Source organism: Heterocephalus glaber, unplaced genomic scaffold (genome assembly GCF_053883595.1).
Source record: "Heterocephalus glaber isolate CG9 unplaced genomic scaffold, H.glaber_assembly_v1.0 deba00001472, whole genome shotgun sequence".
NCBI classification, from domain to species: domain Eukaryota; kingdom Metazoa; phylum Chordata; class Mammalia; order Rodentia; family Bathyergidae; genus Heterocephalus; species Heterocephalus glaber.
The window spans coordinates 34418889-34438028 of NW_028258315.1; the positions used below are offsets into that span (position 1 = coordinate 34418889).

Consider the following 19140-nt stretch of genomic DNA (forward strand, 5'->3'; position numbering starts at 1 on the left):
AATTTTATTCTTCATTTTATTCAGCTACAGTACATTTATACTTTTCATAAAAAAAGAAAACATTTTTAAAAATTTTATAAAGATTTGGGCTGGGTGTGGTAGCACATGCCTATAATCCCAGTTACTTGGGAGGCTGGGGCAGGAAAATCACAAGTTAGAGGCTAAGGAGGGCAACTTAGCCAGACTCTGTCTTAAAGTAAAATAAGAGATGAGGGTGTTGCTCAGTGGTAGAGCATTTGCCTACCATGCTCTAGGCCCTGGGTTCATTTCCTGACACACCAAATTAGAAAGGCAGGTCATAAGGCAAAGGCAAATTGAGCATATAATTTAGATGACTAAATAGAGAGAACTTAGTGAAGTAAGCATTGCTAGAGAGGGAATTACGGTGCACCCAAGGTAACAGGCACTGAAGACCTAAGGGTCACGTGTGTGATGACTCTACTTGCATGCAGACACAAAGCTAGAATGTGGGCACCAGGCGTATGAGAAGACATCCCCTTAAGTTTATAAAAGAACCAAAGGAAATGGGAAGAGGAGGCTATAGTAACTACAATACTGCTTTCTATAGCACTTTTACCAACTGTGATACAGCTAATGTTGGTGTATTTTACACCCATTTTTTTTCATGAGGCATTTGAAGCTTATGACATTAAACAGAATGATTAAAAACCTAGTTAGCAGAGCTGGGGCTCCAGAGCCCAAGCATTTCTCTTCATCAGATTGTATCTTGTATTATTGTAAGAAATAGAACACAGTTGGACAGAAAGCATATGAGTATGCCAGATGCGACCAAATGGGTGTTAAGATGCGACGTGTAAAACATGGCAAGAAAGATGTATCTACAGAGAAAGAAATGGATGCAAAACAACTAAAGCAAATAATAGGACACTTGGGGTAGGAGAAGGGATGGTGCTGCTTAAAGTATTTTCAAAACAGGAGGAAACTGAGAAGTTAAATAAACAATCTATTTGACCAGTTTGTGGCACAGGCCTATGATTCTAATCCCAAACCATCTGATTCATCCAAGCTATTTCCAAAATGAAACATGTTCTCTCTACTGTTCTAACAGTAATTGGCTTTGCTGTCATAACAAGATCACAAAAGAATTTAAAACATTAATTTTAACCCATAACAAAGCATAAAATACACAGGCAAGAAAAAAATTAGAGGGTAGAATTCTTACAGACCAATGTAGGCTGTTCTCCCTGGGTCCGGCCCCAGGACCCTCAGCATCTTTGAGAGCTTCATCTGTGTCTGTTGTCTCATACACACAGGGCCAAGTCTATCTGGAGAACTTCTATTACTGGCCCACTGTGAAGTGTTAGTGACCACAGCTCAGGCTCTCGTCTTCTTGCCAGGGATGTCTCTTCATGCATGATATGACCATTAGTTTACCAGCCCAACTGGAAACTTTAGGTTTTAGTTTCTTCACTGGTTTTTTTTCTTCCATGTCCAAACCACCCAGCCTCAGTGCCATGAACATTTGGACCGTGACATTACTGGGGAGTGGGGGCTGTACACTTCGGAGTGCTTAGCAGTGTCAGTGGGAACAGCCCTGCAGAGAGGACCAGAAGCTGCACAGTGCCAGGGAAGCATGAGTTGGTCAGCACCAGTCACATGCTGTGGGCCCAGGCATCACCACTGTGTCCTTTCCTTCTGCTGCTCAGTGCACAAAACACATGCCAAGTCAAATGTTCCAGGCATGTTAGTTTGAGCCCAAAAGAGCTGTGAAAACACAGTGACAAAGGTATACAGTGTTAAGTGGTGTCTACACGTTGGCCCATCTCACAAAGTGCGCCTTGCTCCCTGTCCACAGTGCTACAACTGTGAGGAGGAGGCCATGTACCACTGTTGCTGGAACACGTCCTACTGCTCCATCAAGTGCCAGCAGGAGCACTGGCACGCGGAGCACAAGCGCACCTGCCGCCGGAAAAGATGAAGCAGGCTCCACGTCGCCCGCCCGACGAGTACGCCTCAGACACAGCGGTTTTTGTTTCCAAGAAGCCAAAATTGTTTAGAATTTGCTTCCCATTTTGCACCAGCCTTTAAACACTTTTCGTGAAGAAATTTTGCACAGTAGTTTAAATCTTTTGTTAATGCTCCTCTGGAGTTTTTCAGGGGGTAAAAAGTAACATCAGTGGAGGGTATTATTTTAAATAAATTTTAATTGAGAATTTGTTGCATTTTCAGCAAATTTTAAAACATTTTTAGGTTTTACAGAGATTTTAACCTTTAAACAACAGATCTTTAAAAAACAACAGGTGAATACAAGTGAGTTTAACAGAGAAACATTTAGAATAGATCTGAATGTAAGAACTACAGAACTGTTTCGGAATAAAACATACTACCTTGATGTGACGTTTCTTCCTTAACCTTGTTGAGCTGGTCTGGCTCAGCTTCATTCACTGTTCAAAGGCATTATCTGTTGGTCATGCCAGTGGGTATGTGACTGAATTTAGGGAACAGGGTTGACACAGCAGGGCTAATCCTGCGTATTTTTTCTTAAATATTTCCCAATTGTGTTTTTCATTATTTCTTTTCAATATATAACTTTTATAACAAATTATTAGCTTTGATCTTGTAGTTTAAAATTGCAGGGAACTGGGGTAACCTTTTACTGAGCTGGATCTTAGAGAAAATGAATATTTAAATTTTAAAGTTTGCACATTTCATCTTTGTCCTAATATGAGTGCTTGTAACAAAATAAACAACAAAAAATAAAAAGCCAAAAACTACCTTTATCCATATGTGAAATTATAGATGAGGCATACAAATTTCTTCAATGCTTCCCTCCCCTTCCCTTCCCAGTATCATCCTAACTGCCTATTATCTGGTGTCACTTCTTGTATGTAAGTTAATACTAAAAGGAAAGAAAGCACTTAAGTTTCACAGAAGCCGTTATGTTTGTAGTAATGGGTCATTGCCTACTAATGAACTCCATCACTGTACACAGAATGAAGAATAATGCATGTTAATTTTCTTGTATTAAAGATGCCGTGATTTGTAAAAAGTCTGTATTTTGAGGAATGTCTGGATTAAGAAGCATTACCAATAGGAATGGATCGATAGTTGACTAATGCTTTCTTTATACGTAGATATATAAAATACAACCAGGAAAACTTAAATTACTTTTCTTTAAAAATATCTCACAATTTATGTTGTTGGGTTTTTTGTTTTTTGGCAAAGACTGACCTTAGACCAAGTCAAATTCCCATTTATCATTTAGTTGTTTTTTGAGGTTAGAGAAAGAATTTGTAAATATTTATTTAGACCTTTGATATTTATTAAAGGAATTACTCTCAATGGAAGTGAAAGAATCAGGAGAAAAGCCTTTAAAAAAGTTTTCTCCAGGTTTGTCAGGGTCACTCTAAAGATGAAAGTGTAAGTCAGTCTTCTGTGAAACATCGTCCATCCAATCCCGATGCTGTCGCAGATGGAGGTGACACAAGTTAATTGACAAACTACTGCCAAATGGTGCGCACTCTTTTGTACATCCTGCCTGGCAGCCCCGTTCCCCACAGCTACCTACCAGGTTCCGCAGTGACTCGGTTCATCGCCCCTCCTCGCCGCTGCGCAACAGGCCCGGTCGCCGCGGTGCCGGGGCGCAGATGGAGGGTCATAACCAAGAACACTTAACCTTCTTTCATTGTTTTTCAAGTTTTAAAACTTCGATCCACCCCTATGAGAGCAAGTTATTGTGGAAATATTTTTGGTGTAAAATCATTCCAGAGTATGTAATATTTAACCGATAGCTGCATGACGGTGAGATTCGTGTTACTTTGGCTTTTTTGTCTCTGTTGACACGGTTGCACATTTCCAAGTTACTACAGCGTGAAAACTGTGTGTTTAAAAAAAAAAAAAAACAAAATTAAAAAAAGAGATTGTGGCCTGGTTTTGTAAAAGTTTTAGGTAAAATTACAATTGATTGTTTTAGGAATCATTATTAAAATTTTCTGCAATCATAAAGCTATATCAAGGTGTTGAGCTTAGCCACTATGCACATTGTAATTATTCATTGTGGCTGTCCAGTTCTATGATGCATTCTGGCATTTTGTAAGCTGCTCTGACTAGCAATATATAGATTCATTTAATGTGTTAACATTGGTTAATAAATGTATTTAAAAAACTGGCTTTGATAAATTGTTAATTTGGTCCAGTCCCCTCTTCCAAACTCAACACAACCCACCTAAATGTTGATCAGGTACTGTAGGTTATTCACTGGTGACTGTTCAGTGTCACATTCAGTCAGTGTGTTCTGTAATCCCAGGTACTCAAGAGGCTGAGGCGTGAATTTGAGGCTATCCCAAGCAATTTAGCAAGGCCTATCTCAAAAAAAAAAAAAAAAGAAAAGAAAAATCAGTGTTAAATATAGTTGGTTCACATAAACATTTAAATTGAATTTAAATTCACTAGTTCTCAAAAAGGAGAGGATCAATGTTGCATACTGATGACTATATCAGCCTCAAAAACTGATGCATTATTCACAACTGAAGAGATTCTTAACTGGAAAACCAGCCGACAGGTATCCTCAGCTGTTTTCATTTACTTGTTGTAAGGTTGCAGGCATTAGTTTACTGGTACTAAGTTTTAGTCCCAACATGAACCCACCTTCACTTCACCCTGTCTCTGGTTTTCCCCTTTGAAAATGCCCTGGAGATGTACGTATCAGAACTAGGGTCAGATATTTAGGATTGAGTCTTATGGTCCCATTACTGTGGGATTCTGAAGTTTCCAACAGCAAGATAGGCTATTCTCTTCACCTTCATTTTGTATGTTTTGCTGGATCCAGTTTACTAAGCAACAGACTACTGTTCCTCATTGAAAAGTCTCTTGGTTAAACACCAACTCTGATTCTAGATATTAAGCATTTTGTTCAAAATGGGTTTTTCAATCAAAAAAATTAGCAAGCAGGGCTGGGGATTTAGCTCAGTGGTTCTGCCACCTGCCTCGCAAGCACAAGGACCCGAGTTTGATCCCTGGTACCAAAAAACAAATTAGCAAGTAAAAGCCATATCTACCCAAGTGTTCCTAAAAAAAGTGATTGATCCAAGTGAAAAGAACGAGCCCTCTAAGAAGAGGTGGAGCAAGTGGAAGTGACACTGTCCCTTCTGTAAGGGGAAGACCAGATTGAATTAGTGCAATTAGGAGAGACTAATAAACAGCTTGCCATTTTCCAGTATTGAGCAAAATGACACAAAACAAAAACATGGAAATAGTATACTCGAATGGAAGCCATCTTGTTTTAAGGAAGGAAAAAATTAGCCATTACTATAGCAAAGCAATAGCTTTGTTCTGGCTACTCCAAGGCAGGATTGATCTAGTAGGTCAATTTAGGATGATTTAATCACTTGCCCAGACCTGCTCCAGCAGTGAGTGGCAGAGGTAGGTCTACAACTCAGGTTTCAGTTTAAAGCCTGTTTTTTCAACCCTTAATGCCAGGGTTGAATACATATACATATAAAATTGTACATAGAAAATTACCCAGTAAACATTTGAAGTTAGTCAATGTTATCAAGTTCAATGCGTCTGGAATCAAATCTGTCATCTTTCCTTACCTCATCACACATCTCCAGTCAGTCCCCACAGTGCCAGTCTCAGTTCTGACTACACTGCCATGCAGAAGTGATTTTGCCTTTTTCTTTGCCTGCACTTTCTAAGTTAGTATTTTACAACGTGACCTCAGGCTCACCTAGCGTGTTTATTAAAGCATTGCCAAGTTCCGCCCCCAGCATCTGCATTGCTAACAAGTTCCAGGAAAATAGAAGCAGTGGACCCTTTCCTGGAAAATGAACGTGTATATACATGTACAAGACAAACTGCATAAAATTCTATATATTCCTAAGGCCCAGAATTATTGTGATCCTCAGGTTAAGAATTCCTGACCCAGTGGTATTGGAGGAACAAAAACGGGTAGGGAGATGAAGGGAGTTAACTGTAATCTATAATGTAGATCACGACTCTCAAGCTTTCATGTGGCACAGAGCACCTGAGGACCTCGTTAACATGCAGAATGTGACTTGGTGGGGCTGGGGTGGCTAAGGCTGCTGATTCTGCCATTTCTCACAGACTCCCACGAGACACTGATTCTCTCGACTAGAGACCACACTTGAGAGACGGGTCTTCAAGCCGTGTAAATTCATGAACATTTAAGTACTACTGCACTAAATTATAAACCCCATTAAGCAGTGCAGTTTTAGGAAAACATACAATGTGAGGCATGTATATAATTACATTTTCCAACAGCCACATTAAACCATGAAAAGAAACAAGTGAAGTTCATATTGATATACCTTACTATATCCCAAGCATTACATTTCAATATATAAAAGTTATTGAGTTTACATTTTTGTGTTGTACTGTCTTCAAAATCCAGTGTCTTGGGCTGGGGATTTAGCTCAGTGGTGCCGTGCCTGCCTCGAAAGCACAAGGTCCTGAGTTCGATCTCTGGTCCCAACAAAACAAAACCCAGCGTCTTTTATACTCTCAGCACATCCCCATTCAGACTGGCCACCCTCATTCACATGTGGCCAGTGACTACCAGTATTGAACAGAGCATCATAAAAAGCTTTGTCTTGGGCAAGTACCAGCCCTATCAGCAACTTGTAGTAGATACACAGCAAATGTGTGCGTACACAGTACCTAGGAGCTGAAAGGAAATGATAAGTTCTTGCCAGAATTTGAGCCTCTCTGAGGGGAGGCTCTGGATCTGTATCAGTGTCAGATTTGAGAGCTCAGAAACTATCTGGTCAACCGCCTCTAATCTGGCATTTTCCTTGACAGCCCTGTAGAAGGCGCTACAGGGTCCCTTAAAAAAAGACCTGTTTGGTCCAAGTCTTTAACCTCATACTGCAGGGACCAGTGGAAACCCTGCAGGTGAAGGGAAGGTAAAGGTTCACTCTTTTCTTCTCAAGCTAGGCCTGAGAACTAAGATAATATATAAACCAGGTTAACAGAAGAAAAGCACTCAAGTTCTTCCTGACATTGGAGCTCCCACAAGGAATGCAGAGACAAACAGTTGATGAAATCTAAATGCTTTTATACTTCATTGAGCAAAGAGGCGAGTGTGGAAAAGGACCTCAGTTGTATGGAGAGGCTAAAGGAACAGGATAGTAAAAAAAAAAAAAAAAAAAAAAACGGGGCCGGGGATTTAGCTCAGTGGTTCCGGCGCCTGCCTCGCAAGGTCAAGGTCCCGAGTTTGATCCCCGGTACCAAAAACAAAAAGAGGGGGGAAAAAAAAGATCTACTTGTATAAAATTCTATTGGCTGAGAGTCCCTACTGAAGAATGTTTCTTTTCTCTTAGGAAGGGGATTGTTCACATGGGAGTTTTTGTTCCCATTTTCAAGAGGAAAAGGGAGATTAGAATGCCCTTGGTGCATTTGCTGTTTTTCAAATGCCTTTGGCTCAGAATAATCTCATGGAAAGTAGCATATTTTGGGGTGCCATCGTCTGCCACTTTAAGGACATGATGCTAAGTAAGCAAGCCAGTCAGTCAGAGATAAATACTGTATGATTCCACTCAGAGGTGGTTCCTGTCATGCCTGGACTGAGTCCTTAACAAACAGGACAAAACAGGCTGCTTTCAGCAAAGAACAGGCTATTTCTCAGTAAACAGAAGACAGTCTTCCTGGTGCTGAGAAGTCCGGTGACTGTTTACACCTAGGCTGACTGACCTTAGACTCAATCATAAACATTTCACCACAGATTCCTTAGCCCCTTTAATACCTATATAAGCCTAATTCCTTTCCCAGTTAGCTGCTGATATCTCTCCCCTGATGTTAGCCCATCCACCCATAGAAGAAATCTCTCCCAGCTAGCTGCTGCTATTTCTCTCCAAATGACAGCCCATCCACACATGGATGTAATACACTCGGCTTTTCCCAGCTAGCTGCTAGAATCTGTCCCTGATTTTAGTCCCCAATTTTAGTTTCTGTTCACTGGAAAAAGCTTTTCTTTTCCTCAGAAAAAGCCTGTTGAAACGAGTGGAATCACGTGCGTTGTCTATAACCGCTCCTAAAGTTGTCACATTCCTCGATTAGAGTCCAAGAGTAGAACCACGGCTGCCAAAAGTTGAGGGAGGGGGCATAGGGAGTGGTACCAATAGACAGAAAATCTCAGTCATGGATGAAGAATAAGTTCTAGTGACCTGTGGTACAACACTGTCCTTGTACTTAACAATGTGGACTGTGCTGCTCACTTAAAAGTTTGTTAAGAGAATCCATATCAACTGTTCTCACCACAATAAAATAAAAAATAGGCAGAGAACATATAGGGGATATATGCAAAAGCATTAACAGAAATAAGTAAATAAATAAAGCTCACCATAAGCTATTACTTCAAATCCACTAGGATTGCTGTGCAGCTGTCCGGTGGGGGACAAGCCTCCCAGCCTTGCTTGGAACTGCAGCTAGTACTGAACCTTACATATACTATATTTTTTCCCATACATGCGACCCCATGATAAGGTTTAACTTATAAATTAGGCACAGTAGGAGGTTACCAACAATATCTATAATCAAATAGAACAATTGTGACAACATGCTACCATAAAAGCCACATGAAGGCGGTCTCTCTATGTCCTGTGCTGTACTCACCCTCGTGATGACGTGAGGCAATGTGATGCCCACGTGGAATCTCAGAGGTGGAAGATGACATTAGTGCTGTCAGCTGACTGCAGGTAATAAAAACCATGGGCAGAGAAACTGCAGATAATGGGAGACTGCAGTGACCAAAAAGGTAGATAACAGTAAGCACTGACAAGGACATGGAGTCCCCAGGAAGTAAAGCAGTATAGCCACTTTGGAAAACAGCTTGAGGTAAATACAGTGAGACCATGTGATCCAGCCAAGAGAATGAGAACACATGTCCCCACAAAAGCCTGGACACAGTGTTCACAGCAGCATTACTCAGAGGAGTCAAAGAGTGAGGCAGGAGTGGTGGAACATGTCTTCATTCCCAGCACCCTGGTCCAGCCTGGGCAACATGGAAACTACCAGGATTTTGTTTCAAAATAAATTAAATAAGGGCTGGAGGATGTTACTCACTGTGAAGACTCTGGATTCAGTTCCCAGTACTGAAAAAAAAAAAAAAGGAATCAAAGAAAATGGAAATATCCCAGAAATCTACCAGCTTATGAATGCATAAACAAAGTGTAGTATATACCCTATACAGTGGAATATTAAACTTTTTAAAAGAAATTTTGATCCACACTACATCATAGATTGCACATTGGAAACACTCTACATGAAAGAAGCCAGTCACAGAAGATGACATATGAAATATGATTCTACTTCCATGAAATTTCCAGAAGAAGCGAATCTGTAGGAATGAAAGACTAGTGGTCACCTGGGGCTGGGCATGTGGGCTGAGGTGGGAGGCTGGGGGTGACTGCTGGTGAGCTCAGGCTTCCTTTTCAAGGTAACAGAAGTGTTCTAGATTGTGACATTGGTTGCACACCTCCAAATATACTGAATATCATCTGCATACTTTAAATGGAGTTATATTGTAATAAAGCCATTTAACATCTTGTAAACCATATCCAATTGCATTTTGTTTAAAAATAATAACAAGTGACACCCAATGTTGAAAATTTAGGACTTTATCATGGTCTTTGAATAAAACATTCAGGTCTTGATTAAAACGGGGGAAGAAGGAGGGGGAGGTGAAGGAGGAGGAGAGACATAAAAGACATATGGCAGAAGCATTCCTGTTTTAACTTTCAAAAACATTGCATTTGAAATTCAAAAGCAAAACAAAACAATGAAAAAAATTATATTTGAACCTAAGGACAAAGGCACAGTGTCTGCAGACCATGCTAAGCACCTTGCACCAGCTGAGCCCAGAATTAAATGAATGTGTGGTAATACTAGCTCGAGGCAGCTCTATTGGGTCTGGTCCAACTTTGTGCTGTTCAACTCTGCCTCTTCAACCCAAATCAAAGGAGCTGATCTAAACTCTCCTCTGCAGCTCTGGGAACCACATGTGTCCCCAGCCCTGAGCCTATCTAAATGGTCTTTTAACTGGTTTTTGCTTTTTTCTAGCACCCAGCCTAGGTGCTATATTGAACTTTTCCTCCACGCATGAGCCCTCTACCTTTGGCTTCACAGAATTAGGATATGTTCCTCTTACCTGGCAGTAATGCTGGGCTGCGGTAGTGCAGTTCTCACTTGGTCTCCCAGAAAGATGTGAATTCCTTTAGGTCAGGAGCCACATGCCACGGGCTTTTGAATCTGACATTTAGTGGAGTGAAACTCAGAGGAAACTAAACCCCATCTCTAACTGAAGCGATCTAAAATTTTATTATACTCCCCCCTCTCTCCTTATCTGCAAAAGAATTCTGCTTGAGAGTCCCAGGAGAGAAGGGTTTTCTTCAAAGTAAATAACCAAGGGGGAGAGGTTTTTTTTTTTCAGGGCTGTACCTCAGCCCAGGTTTGATCCCCAGCAACACACACACACACACACACACACACACACACACACACACACTCAGAGAGGAAAAAAGAGTAGCTATATTGATAAACGTTAAATGAAGCAAGAGATAAGAATGGAGTATGTAATACACTGCTTTCTGGGTTAGAATGAGACGGTGGTAAGAATATATATTGATAATTGACTTATATTCACATAAACAGTAAAACGATATTCCAGGACATAGTCCAAATACTTAACTGTTACGGGACAAGGGGACCAGGAGACTGAGGCGAAAGGACAAGATTGAAACTCAACTTCACAATGAATACTTCATGTAGTTTCCATATTTGGACCCTATAACTGAATTATGTTCTCACAACATTACATTTTGTAAAAAAAAAAAAAAAAAAAAAAAGATCTGGTTTTTCCTAACAGCCCCAGCAGTTTTCCCCTTTCTTAACTATTTCAGTCCTAGCCTGAGGCTCTGACACCTTCAAATGGATTGTGACCATCCATTTCTTTTTTTTTTTTCGGTACCAGGGATTGAACTCGGGTCCTTGTGCTTGTGCAGCAGGCAGTGAAACCAACCATCCATTTCTTACAGGTGGATTCTTTATTTTCAGAACTAGATTGTTACTGCCAGGCAATTTTGTCCTTCCTTGAACCTCATTCCCACATCAAGTTAAAAATAGTAAGAACCGCCTGTCATGAGACTGACTGTGCTTAAGTGCAGAAGGGGAAATAGGCAGCCTCAGAGGGAGCTGCGGTTGGTTGGGGCAGAACTTTCTACCGAAATGCACTCCCATAATTCACCTTTTATGTCAATAAACCAAGTATCTCACATGTTAATGGCTGAATGTTAAACAGAGCAAATGAAGGATTTAATTACATTACAGAGGATCACAGGTCCTATTGAATTTCCTTCTAAGGCGTTTAACTTATCTTTAAAAATTGACAGAGCTAGAAACTATAGCAAATCTCCCTCTTCTGGTAGATTTTCTATCAGTAATTTACAGCAATTCTGGTGCGAAGAAGAGTCCTGCCGTTGGGGGATTCTGCTGTTGTTCTCAGCATAATGTAAAGCACTGGGTCACTGTCCCATTCCCTGGTGCCCACCAGCCCTGGCGCCCCTAAGTGAAGAACAAGACCCATTGGTGGGGAGGGGACCTGGTGCTGCTATGCTTGTCCCTACTCTCCTCAGCCATCATCAACTCCACAGGGATGTCACTCACCTTGACACACAGCATGACAAAGCCCCAAACCATCCAAAGCAGCTCTTCCTTTACTCTCTGGATTTAAGAACCAAAATGCCACTTGCTTTCTGCACAGTCTCAGGTCCCCAGCTCCCACTCCACCTGGGAGTCGGTTAGCATTAGCAACTTGATGATGTTAAACCCAAACTCTTGATCAGGGAGCTTGGAAATGAAAGGGCTTGTTAAGCCAAGTTCTCTCACCCCAGAATCAGGGCAGGATGGCAGTGGAAATGTGTCTGCTAGACCTAGAGCTAAGAACATTTTCATAATAAAAATCTGAGCAAGAAAAGTGTAAGTCGTGTACATGGGACCTGCATTCTGGCTGTGGATGGGAGACACAGGGTAACAGGAAATGGGGACAGCAGGGGACGGTAGAACAGTTTATGAGGAGTGACCTTGTAAGTTAAAAGAACCTTTGCAGCCCAGTGTGTTGGCACTTATCTATAATCCCAGAACTCTGGGAGGCTGAGACAGGAGGATCACAAGTTTGAGCCCCGCCTGGGTACCTTAGACTTTGTCTTAAAATAAAAAATTTAAAAAGGACTGGGGGCCAGGGATTTAGCTCAGTGGTTCCGGTGCCCACCTCGCAAGCACAAGATCCTGAGTTCGATCCCCGGTACCAAAAAAAAGGGGGTTGGGGATGTAGTTCAGTGTGAAGGCCCTGGATTCAATCCAAAGTACTGCAAAAATAAATAAATAAGGGCTGGGGATGTAGTTCAGTGGCTCCACGCCTTCCTGGCAAGCACAAGGTACTGAGTTTGATCCCTGGTACCACAAAATAAATAAATAAAAGTAAAAATTCTAAAAAGACTTTTAGGTTCCAAGATAGATTTGTAAGCAAGGTGCAGTGGTGCTTGGTGACGGGTCACATGGAGGTTGAACAATTCTGAACTGAAAAAAATGAAACCATTAGATCACTGTCCTGTCCAATACTGTCCACCCAGGTTTGAGTCAAGGTTCTAACAGGCCTCCTGGAATGTGGAAAGGTTTGATGGTTGGTTAGGCCCACAGCTGTTAACAGATGACCTTCCCTCATCTCTCCTCCACTCCATCCTCTGGTCCTGACTCTGTGGGCGGCCACTGTAAGCCTATCTTGCAAATCCTTATATATGTGTATATCTTGCATTAAATCTGTTCCTCTGACTGATATACTGTCTCAAAATAAAAAATAAAGAAGGGCTGGGGATGTAGCTCAATGTGAAAGCCCCAGGTTCAACTCCCAGTAATAGAAAAAAAAAAAAAAAAGGCTTAGTATACCAGTAGCGATCACGAATTGTGATCTCTACACACAACCCTGGCCAGTGAGAGCGGAGGGTCACAGCCAATGTGGCAGCCAGGGAAGGGAATGCTTCCTTTGGGCCACAGACTTCATAGAAGCAGCATCATTGCTTCTGTTCAGGGGGACAGACCTCAATCTCAGCATACTGAAATGTCACAGGGAATTCCTAGGACAGAACAATGACTGACCAGCCAATTAAACTGCTACAAGCGTGTCTGAAGAACACAGCCTTGTCAGAGGCCATGGAGGAGGCAGAACATGGTAGCACGGTAGAAAGTGCTGTCCTCATGTACAGGTACTTGATGCATGCGTGCACTGTGTGTGTGTGTGTGTGTGTGTGTGTGTGTGCGCGCGCGCGCACGCGGAGTCTAAAGGAGGACTCTGCAGGAGGGATGCATCTGACCAGTCACTGTTGGTGCTGCCATCTAGTGGGAGAAATGTCGCTTCCTTGCAATATTGTTTAACTTGATGCAACCAGGCAGGTCTTTAATGAGCCACCTGCCTTCAGAGACTCAAAGCATCACTTCGCTTCCATCAACACAGCAGTGTCCTGGACAAAAGCGGGAGGGCAAGTGAAGCTCTAGCGCAAACCCGGGCCCTTAGGCCACCAAAACTTACTAAGCTGAAGGTCATTTTACCACTTTCAAAACAAAGCAGTAAAATTCTGAGATCCTGGGCAAAAATAAAGCTTTAGGCAATCACACAAATAAAGATGATTTGGGATGGATAAGTCACGGACTGCTAGCTTTTACCAGCACACAAGGGTCCCCTGTGATACAGCTGACAGAAAGTATTTGCAAACGGGATTCATGCTTACCATTTGTCCCAAGAAGTTATCAATGATCTGTACACTTGCAGCAAAATGTGAACAAATATATTGAGATATATTTAAAAGAATTAAAAAAAACATTTCACAAAACATTTGTTACCATAGGAATTTTTAGCAATAAATGCCCATATCAAAATTTAAACATTGTTCAAAGTATGATTATCTGTACTGAGTTATGCAACAAATTATGTAAACAGAGTTGGATACATTTCCCTGCAGGAGTCACCTCCTTCCTGGGGTGGAAACTGTCCCAGACATTTCTCAGGGGTACCAATTAAGAAAACTGCTATTTTCAGAGCAACAAAAATAAAAGCTTTTATTTGTTCATTTGAATATAAAACAGGCGTTATCACAGATGTACAAAGCGTACTGGTGGTTGAACATACAAGAAGGTTGCTGTCCTTTGCACATAAAAATTTTGTTTGAAACTGTGATTGGTTGAGTACATGAATTTCTCTAACCAGTCACCACACTCTGAAATAACGCTGCTAACATTCAACTGATAAAAGGGACCATTTCCCTTGGGTAAAGTGTCAAGCAGGATTAAATATATATAATAAACAAGCACCATGAGGAATCTGCTCCTGTTTGATTAGGTCTGTTTCCATGTTCACTGTGTACCCTCTTTTTGTGCAAGTCGATTACATGGTTTTGGCTGACTTCAAAAGCACAAGGTCACAAGACAAACATTTTTTTTTACATTCTCATGAATGATTTATCTACAGTACAATTTCTAATACAGAATGATCCTTCTTTATTGCTGAAATTGGTGGTACTTAAGTGTCTCCTTTTACTTGCACAAACTTCGATGCCAGTCCACCAACTCTTCTGAACCTAAACTCAGAGATGACAGGATGCAGAGGAGACTTGCTATTGACTGTTTTTGCATCTGCCCTGCAGCATTTGCCCTCCTGGGATGTGAAGTTGATATGGTGGAAGTTAAAATGTTTGAAGTGACATCTAATTTTTTTCTTTTGCTTCCTGACATCAGCTGGACTTCACACTGTTTTCCTGCACATTGTGATTTTTCAAATCTGTATCCTGTCTGAAACCTTAAATCTACTTCCCTTTAATTGAGATATGAGTGTAACGTCTTTTTTTTCCTATATGTGGTAGTTTTTCCCCTTTAGGAAGCAGAAAACCGTAGGAATGTGTATCTGAAGCATGTAGAGAAATACACATACACAGCAATGAACAAACAATATTTTCAAAATCAAATCATTTGTGGAGATGGAAGGATGTTCCAAATATGCAGAAAAGTTTTTAAAAAACCGTGCCACTTAATTTTTTTTAAAAACTATTAGCCTTGGATCTCAGAAGTCAAACAAAACTCTCTTTCAGCAAAGGGCTTACTGCTGGCTGCGTATAACAAGGGCAGACAAAGACACTGCCTAGAATAAAAAAGAATCTAAATTTTGCCCAGCAACAATCTTAGTCATGCATATCTAGTACCAAGAGCCACTGCAGGATCCTATTGGGGGGCAATTATAAAAGAATAAATCCATCCTGATTTGCTGATCCCTCCTTGGTTGGATACAGACAGGCCAATTCAATTTAGAAATGCACAGATGAGCTCTGCAAATTAGAAAGTGTGTGAGCAGCAAGAGACAGAAACCAGAGACCTGTCCATCCACAGGGTACAAGTGCGGCTGGGAGGATTTCTTGCTCTGTTATGATCCCTGCACCCCGAGAGGGGCAGGGCTGAGCTAGAAACCTCAGACACCAGAGGTTCACAGAGTCGGCTGGGTCTTCAGATGAGGGGACAGCACTTAAGAGTCTTTTCCCTTAAAGCTGTCTGGACTTTCTGTCCATGCACGCAGTGACCACCTGAGGGGGAATCAGCATGACCTGGGGGGAGGGGGGTGGCCACAGAATAGCATTTCTTGTCATACCAATGACCAAAAAAAGGTGACACTATAAGGATGAAAAACATGGTACAAAGAATTCTTGCAGCTAAGGAAACAAGTGTTCTTTGCCAGCCTGGCACCCCCTCGTGTCATCAGCACATGCTGGCATTAATGCATTCACTGTCATCACCACAGCCAAGGAAAAATAGTGCACATCGAGCTTAAAATTCCTTCACCATCTCTGAGATGGCAGTAATCCCACTTGCTGGCCTCTGGTTCTAGAAGAAACTCCGAGACAGGGCTACTGGCAATCTGGGATTGCTCGCAACAGCAGCATGTGTGTGAGTTCGGTGGAGGGTGCACCATGCAAGTGACAAGTTCTGCATTTAAACTTTAAAATCTCCTTTTTTTTCATTAGTGAATTTATATTTCATATATATATATTTGTTGTGATACTATCCACGCAAGATAATACAACACTTTTTTTATATTAGCAAACATTACAAGACTTTAATATTCTTGAATGTTTTTTCTTTTTTATACTTCTAAAGAGATCAAAATAAATTAAACATTTTGTACATAATTACATATTGAGGAAGTTAACTTATTTTATCTTTTTAGTTTAGTACAAAGATATTTGCAAGATAATTGCCGAAATACACCTTATTTATAATTTCTTCTCATCCTATGCTAACTTCAAAGGCCATAAATTGACCTTTATCTTTTCAGCACATTTCTGACAAAGAAAGCTGCTAAAATCTAATGGGATGGTGCTATCTGGAAGGTTTTCTCGTACCTCAATAAATGTTCCAGAAGGGTGAGATCTAGCAATGGCTTAAATTAGTAACAGATTCATGTCATTAAGATTTCATGACACATTAAAACAGAGAAAACAATTCTTTGTCACACTACATAAATTGTTTAAAAGAACCCATCTGGAGGGCAGAATATTTTTTAATTGCTATTTCGGCTTAACAAAATACCACATTTACGAAGAGAGCACTTATTATCCAATAATTAAAAAAAAAAAAAGGAAGAAAGAAAAGTTTTTGAAATGAGCTTTTCCAACAAAGTGAAGGCAGTACTCCAAAGTCCTTCTGAGCAAAATCCAGCAGTAAATTCACATTTCATCTCCATGCCAGGGTGACTGCTGTGTGACGTCCTCCTCCCCCTCCCATCCCACAACAGGCTCCGTGCTGGCGACTGTGGCCCTTGCATCTGCATGGTTCAGTGGACACTGAGAAAAATGTTTACATCCCTAGAAAAGTCTGTGGAAGCCAGAGACAAGACTACATGTTGTAGGCCACATAGATGGGGTCCAGCTGGTCTGCCAAAAACCCATCTCGGAGGTGCATCCGCTGTTTCTCCCCACGGGAGTTGATGGGAATGACCCCGATGTCCACCACGACCACAACACCTACAATCAGGTAGTGTTCTTCCAGGACCACATTGGTCACCAGCGGAACCAGGTCCAAGGCTTCTTGCTCTGACCCATCAAGCTCCACCACAACCACCAGCAAATTTGTCCAGGTGAACACAGCACTGCAAGACAGAAAAGGGAAACTATCATTATTTGGCAAATCTTTAATTTCAAGATTATGTGTTCTTTTTGAAAATGTTCTGTCAGGATCAGTTTGGATCTGCTTGGGTACTCTGGACAGTCTCTCTGGCCAGCTCCTCCCTCTGGGGCCACTTCCTGTTGTTCAGACAACATTTCAGGAACACCCTTTTTGGCAAAGATGCAGCTCCTTTATGGATGGGTCTTCTCCCATGGGGCTTCGGAGAGTGTCTCCTGATCTTGCAACTCCTATTTCTACAGCATGGGTTTGCTTCCACCTCCCTAGAGGAGAAGCCTTCCACTCGTGCCTCTTTGCTGCTCCTGGAGGGCAGATCCCGACTCAGGGTGCAGTGTGCTACCAGCATGTGGCCTCAGAGCGACCCTGTACCTCCGTCTCCAGCCATTGTTGAGGGGTGTGCACATGGTGACAGGACGCTCCTTTCCTTGCCCTCCTAGACTCTGTGCACTGTGCCCTGCATCACCTACTTCCTTGTCCTCAGAACCAGCATGGAATCTGGTCAGTGTGTGGGACCAAGGCGAGACCTGCAGAGGTTCAAGAAGTGCTGGTGTGTTTGGGCTTATGCCTCTGCCATTGCCAGAGTGGGATGTGCTGGCCCTAGAGGACCAGAAACACAAGGAGAAGAGCCACTGGCCCGGAGTGCACAGTCAATGATTCTGTACCGATACTGAGTTTGGAGATGACAGTCCACAGCAAGAACTAATGCACATGGGGCATGGTTTATTTGGAACATAGTCATTTTTTGGCAGGAAGGGCCTCAAGAGTATTCAGTCTTCCAGTTGGTAATGGCATAATGCAGTGCTTTACACTTTAAACACATTCACTTTGCAAAGTTGGCTTTTAGAACTCATTGTGTAAGGATCCTGAAATTCACAGATGCTGGTATACAAGGTCTGCTTGGCAACAGGGCTTGAAGGTTCTTGAGCAGGGAGGGCAACATGGTGAATGGGAAAAGGCTGTGGAGGCTCCTGATATATGTGTACGCATGTGTGTGTGCACGTGTGCGCAGGGTGCTGCTGTATGGAGAAGGGGACATGCAAGGAGAAAGTTCCTGGGTTGAGGAGCCTCCAGGTGAGGGACAGGTGCAGGCTGTGGGCATCTGCTCTTTCCCACCTGATCAGTGGGTACCACCCAGTTCAAGGCAGAATACATTTTACGAAACTCTTGTTTTCTATAAGCAAGAGAGTAAGTCAATCAGAAAGAGACAAGTGTTCTAATCAGTATGGCCAGTACACACATTAAAATAAAAAGGAAGACTGTAGAGTGTGTTTAGAATTTGTCTCCTGAGTTTTATATCCTGCTGCTGCATCCAAAAGGAAATGGTCTGCCAAGAATCATTTCGCAGAAGACATGCTGGTGTTTAAAATTCTCAAACAGGGCATCTTGTGACATTAAAATTATGTTATACATGTCCCATACAAGCCCACATTGTGAGTCTGTGATATCAAAGTACACACACAACTCCCGGGGACCTTTGGTCTAAGCTTATTATGGCATTTGATCCTGGTGGCCAAGCCCTGGAGGACCAGGGCTTTTAGCTCAGCTGTCCACATGTGATGCAGGAGGTTGAGTGCGAACATGCTGCTGTCACACTTGGGTATGTCAGGAAGCCATGGGATGGAGGCAGGACACCCACCTTCCATCAGAGGCCATCCTAGGGGCTGCGCCACTGAAACACTGGAACCCACTGGAGAAAAATGGATGATTTGGTCAGCTTGAATTTGGCACCACAAAAACGGTCCCATTCCATGGCATGGGGCTTCCTGGTGTGAAGCAGCCAATGGAGTGTGCAGAGAAGAGAGGTGGGAGAAGGCTGGGGAGGCCAGGGAGTGTGAGGGAAGGAAGGACAGGCAGTTTGTGCTTCACTCATTTCCAATGTGTTCAAAATCCTTCTGCATAAAAACCACTCGCTCCTCTCCCTTCGTCCTGGCTTCCACGTGAGTAGAC

General features: G+C 42.1%; 2 protein-coding genes and 1 long non-coding RNA gene across 29 annotated transcripts in view; 1 reads left to right on the forward strand and 2 right to left on the reverse strand.

Annotated features, from left to right (window-relative positions):
• Zmynd11 (zinc finger MYND-type containing 11) overlaps positions 1 to 4129 on the forward strand; it is a 107706-nt gene extending 103577 nt beyond the window's left edge. For all 22 annotated transcript variants that reach the window (XM_004854590.4, XM_087181258.1, XM_087181261.1 and 19 more), the window contains one exon: positions 1817 to 4129. In XM_004854590.4, coding sequence (XP_004854647.1) covers positions 1817 to 1939 — 123 coding nt within the window. In that variant the 3' untranslated portion in view covers positions 1940 to 4129. The remainder of the gene's footprint in view (positions 1 to 1816) is intronic.
• LOC106010209 (uncharacterized) lies at positions 2148 to 5875 on the reverse strand. The gene is made up of 3 exons (XR_001184108.3): positions 5556 to 5875; positions 4187 to 4322; positions 2148 to 3838 (listed from the first exon to the last, which is right to left on the reverse strand). It is a non-coding gene; the product is annotated as an uncharacterized LOC106010209 (long non-coding RNA).
• Positions 5876 to 14058: 8183 nt separating this feature from the next.
• Dip2c (DIP2 acetate--CoA ligase C (putative)) overlaps positions 14059 to 19140 on the reverse strand; it is a 436072-nt gene continuing 430990 nt past the window's right edge. For all 6 annotated transcript variants that reach the window (XM_013075790.3, XM_004854585.3, XM_004854586.3 and 3 more), the window contains one exon: positions 14059 to 17158. In XM_013075790.3, the coding sequence (XP_012931244.1) occupies positions 16906 to 17158 (253 nt within the window). In that variant the 3' untranslated portion in view covers positions 14059 to 16905. The remainder of the gene's footprint in view (positions 17159 to 19140) is intronic.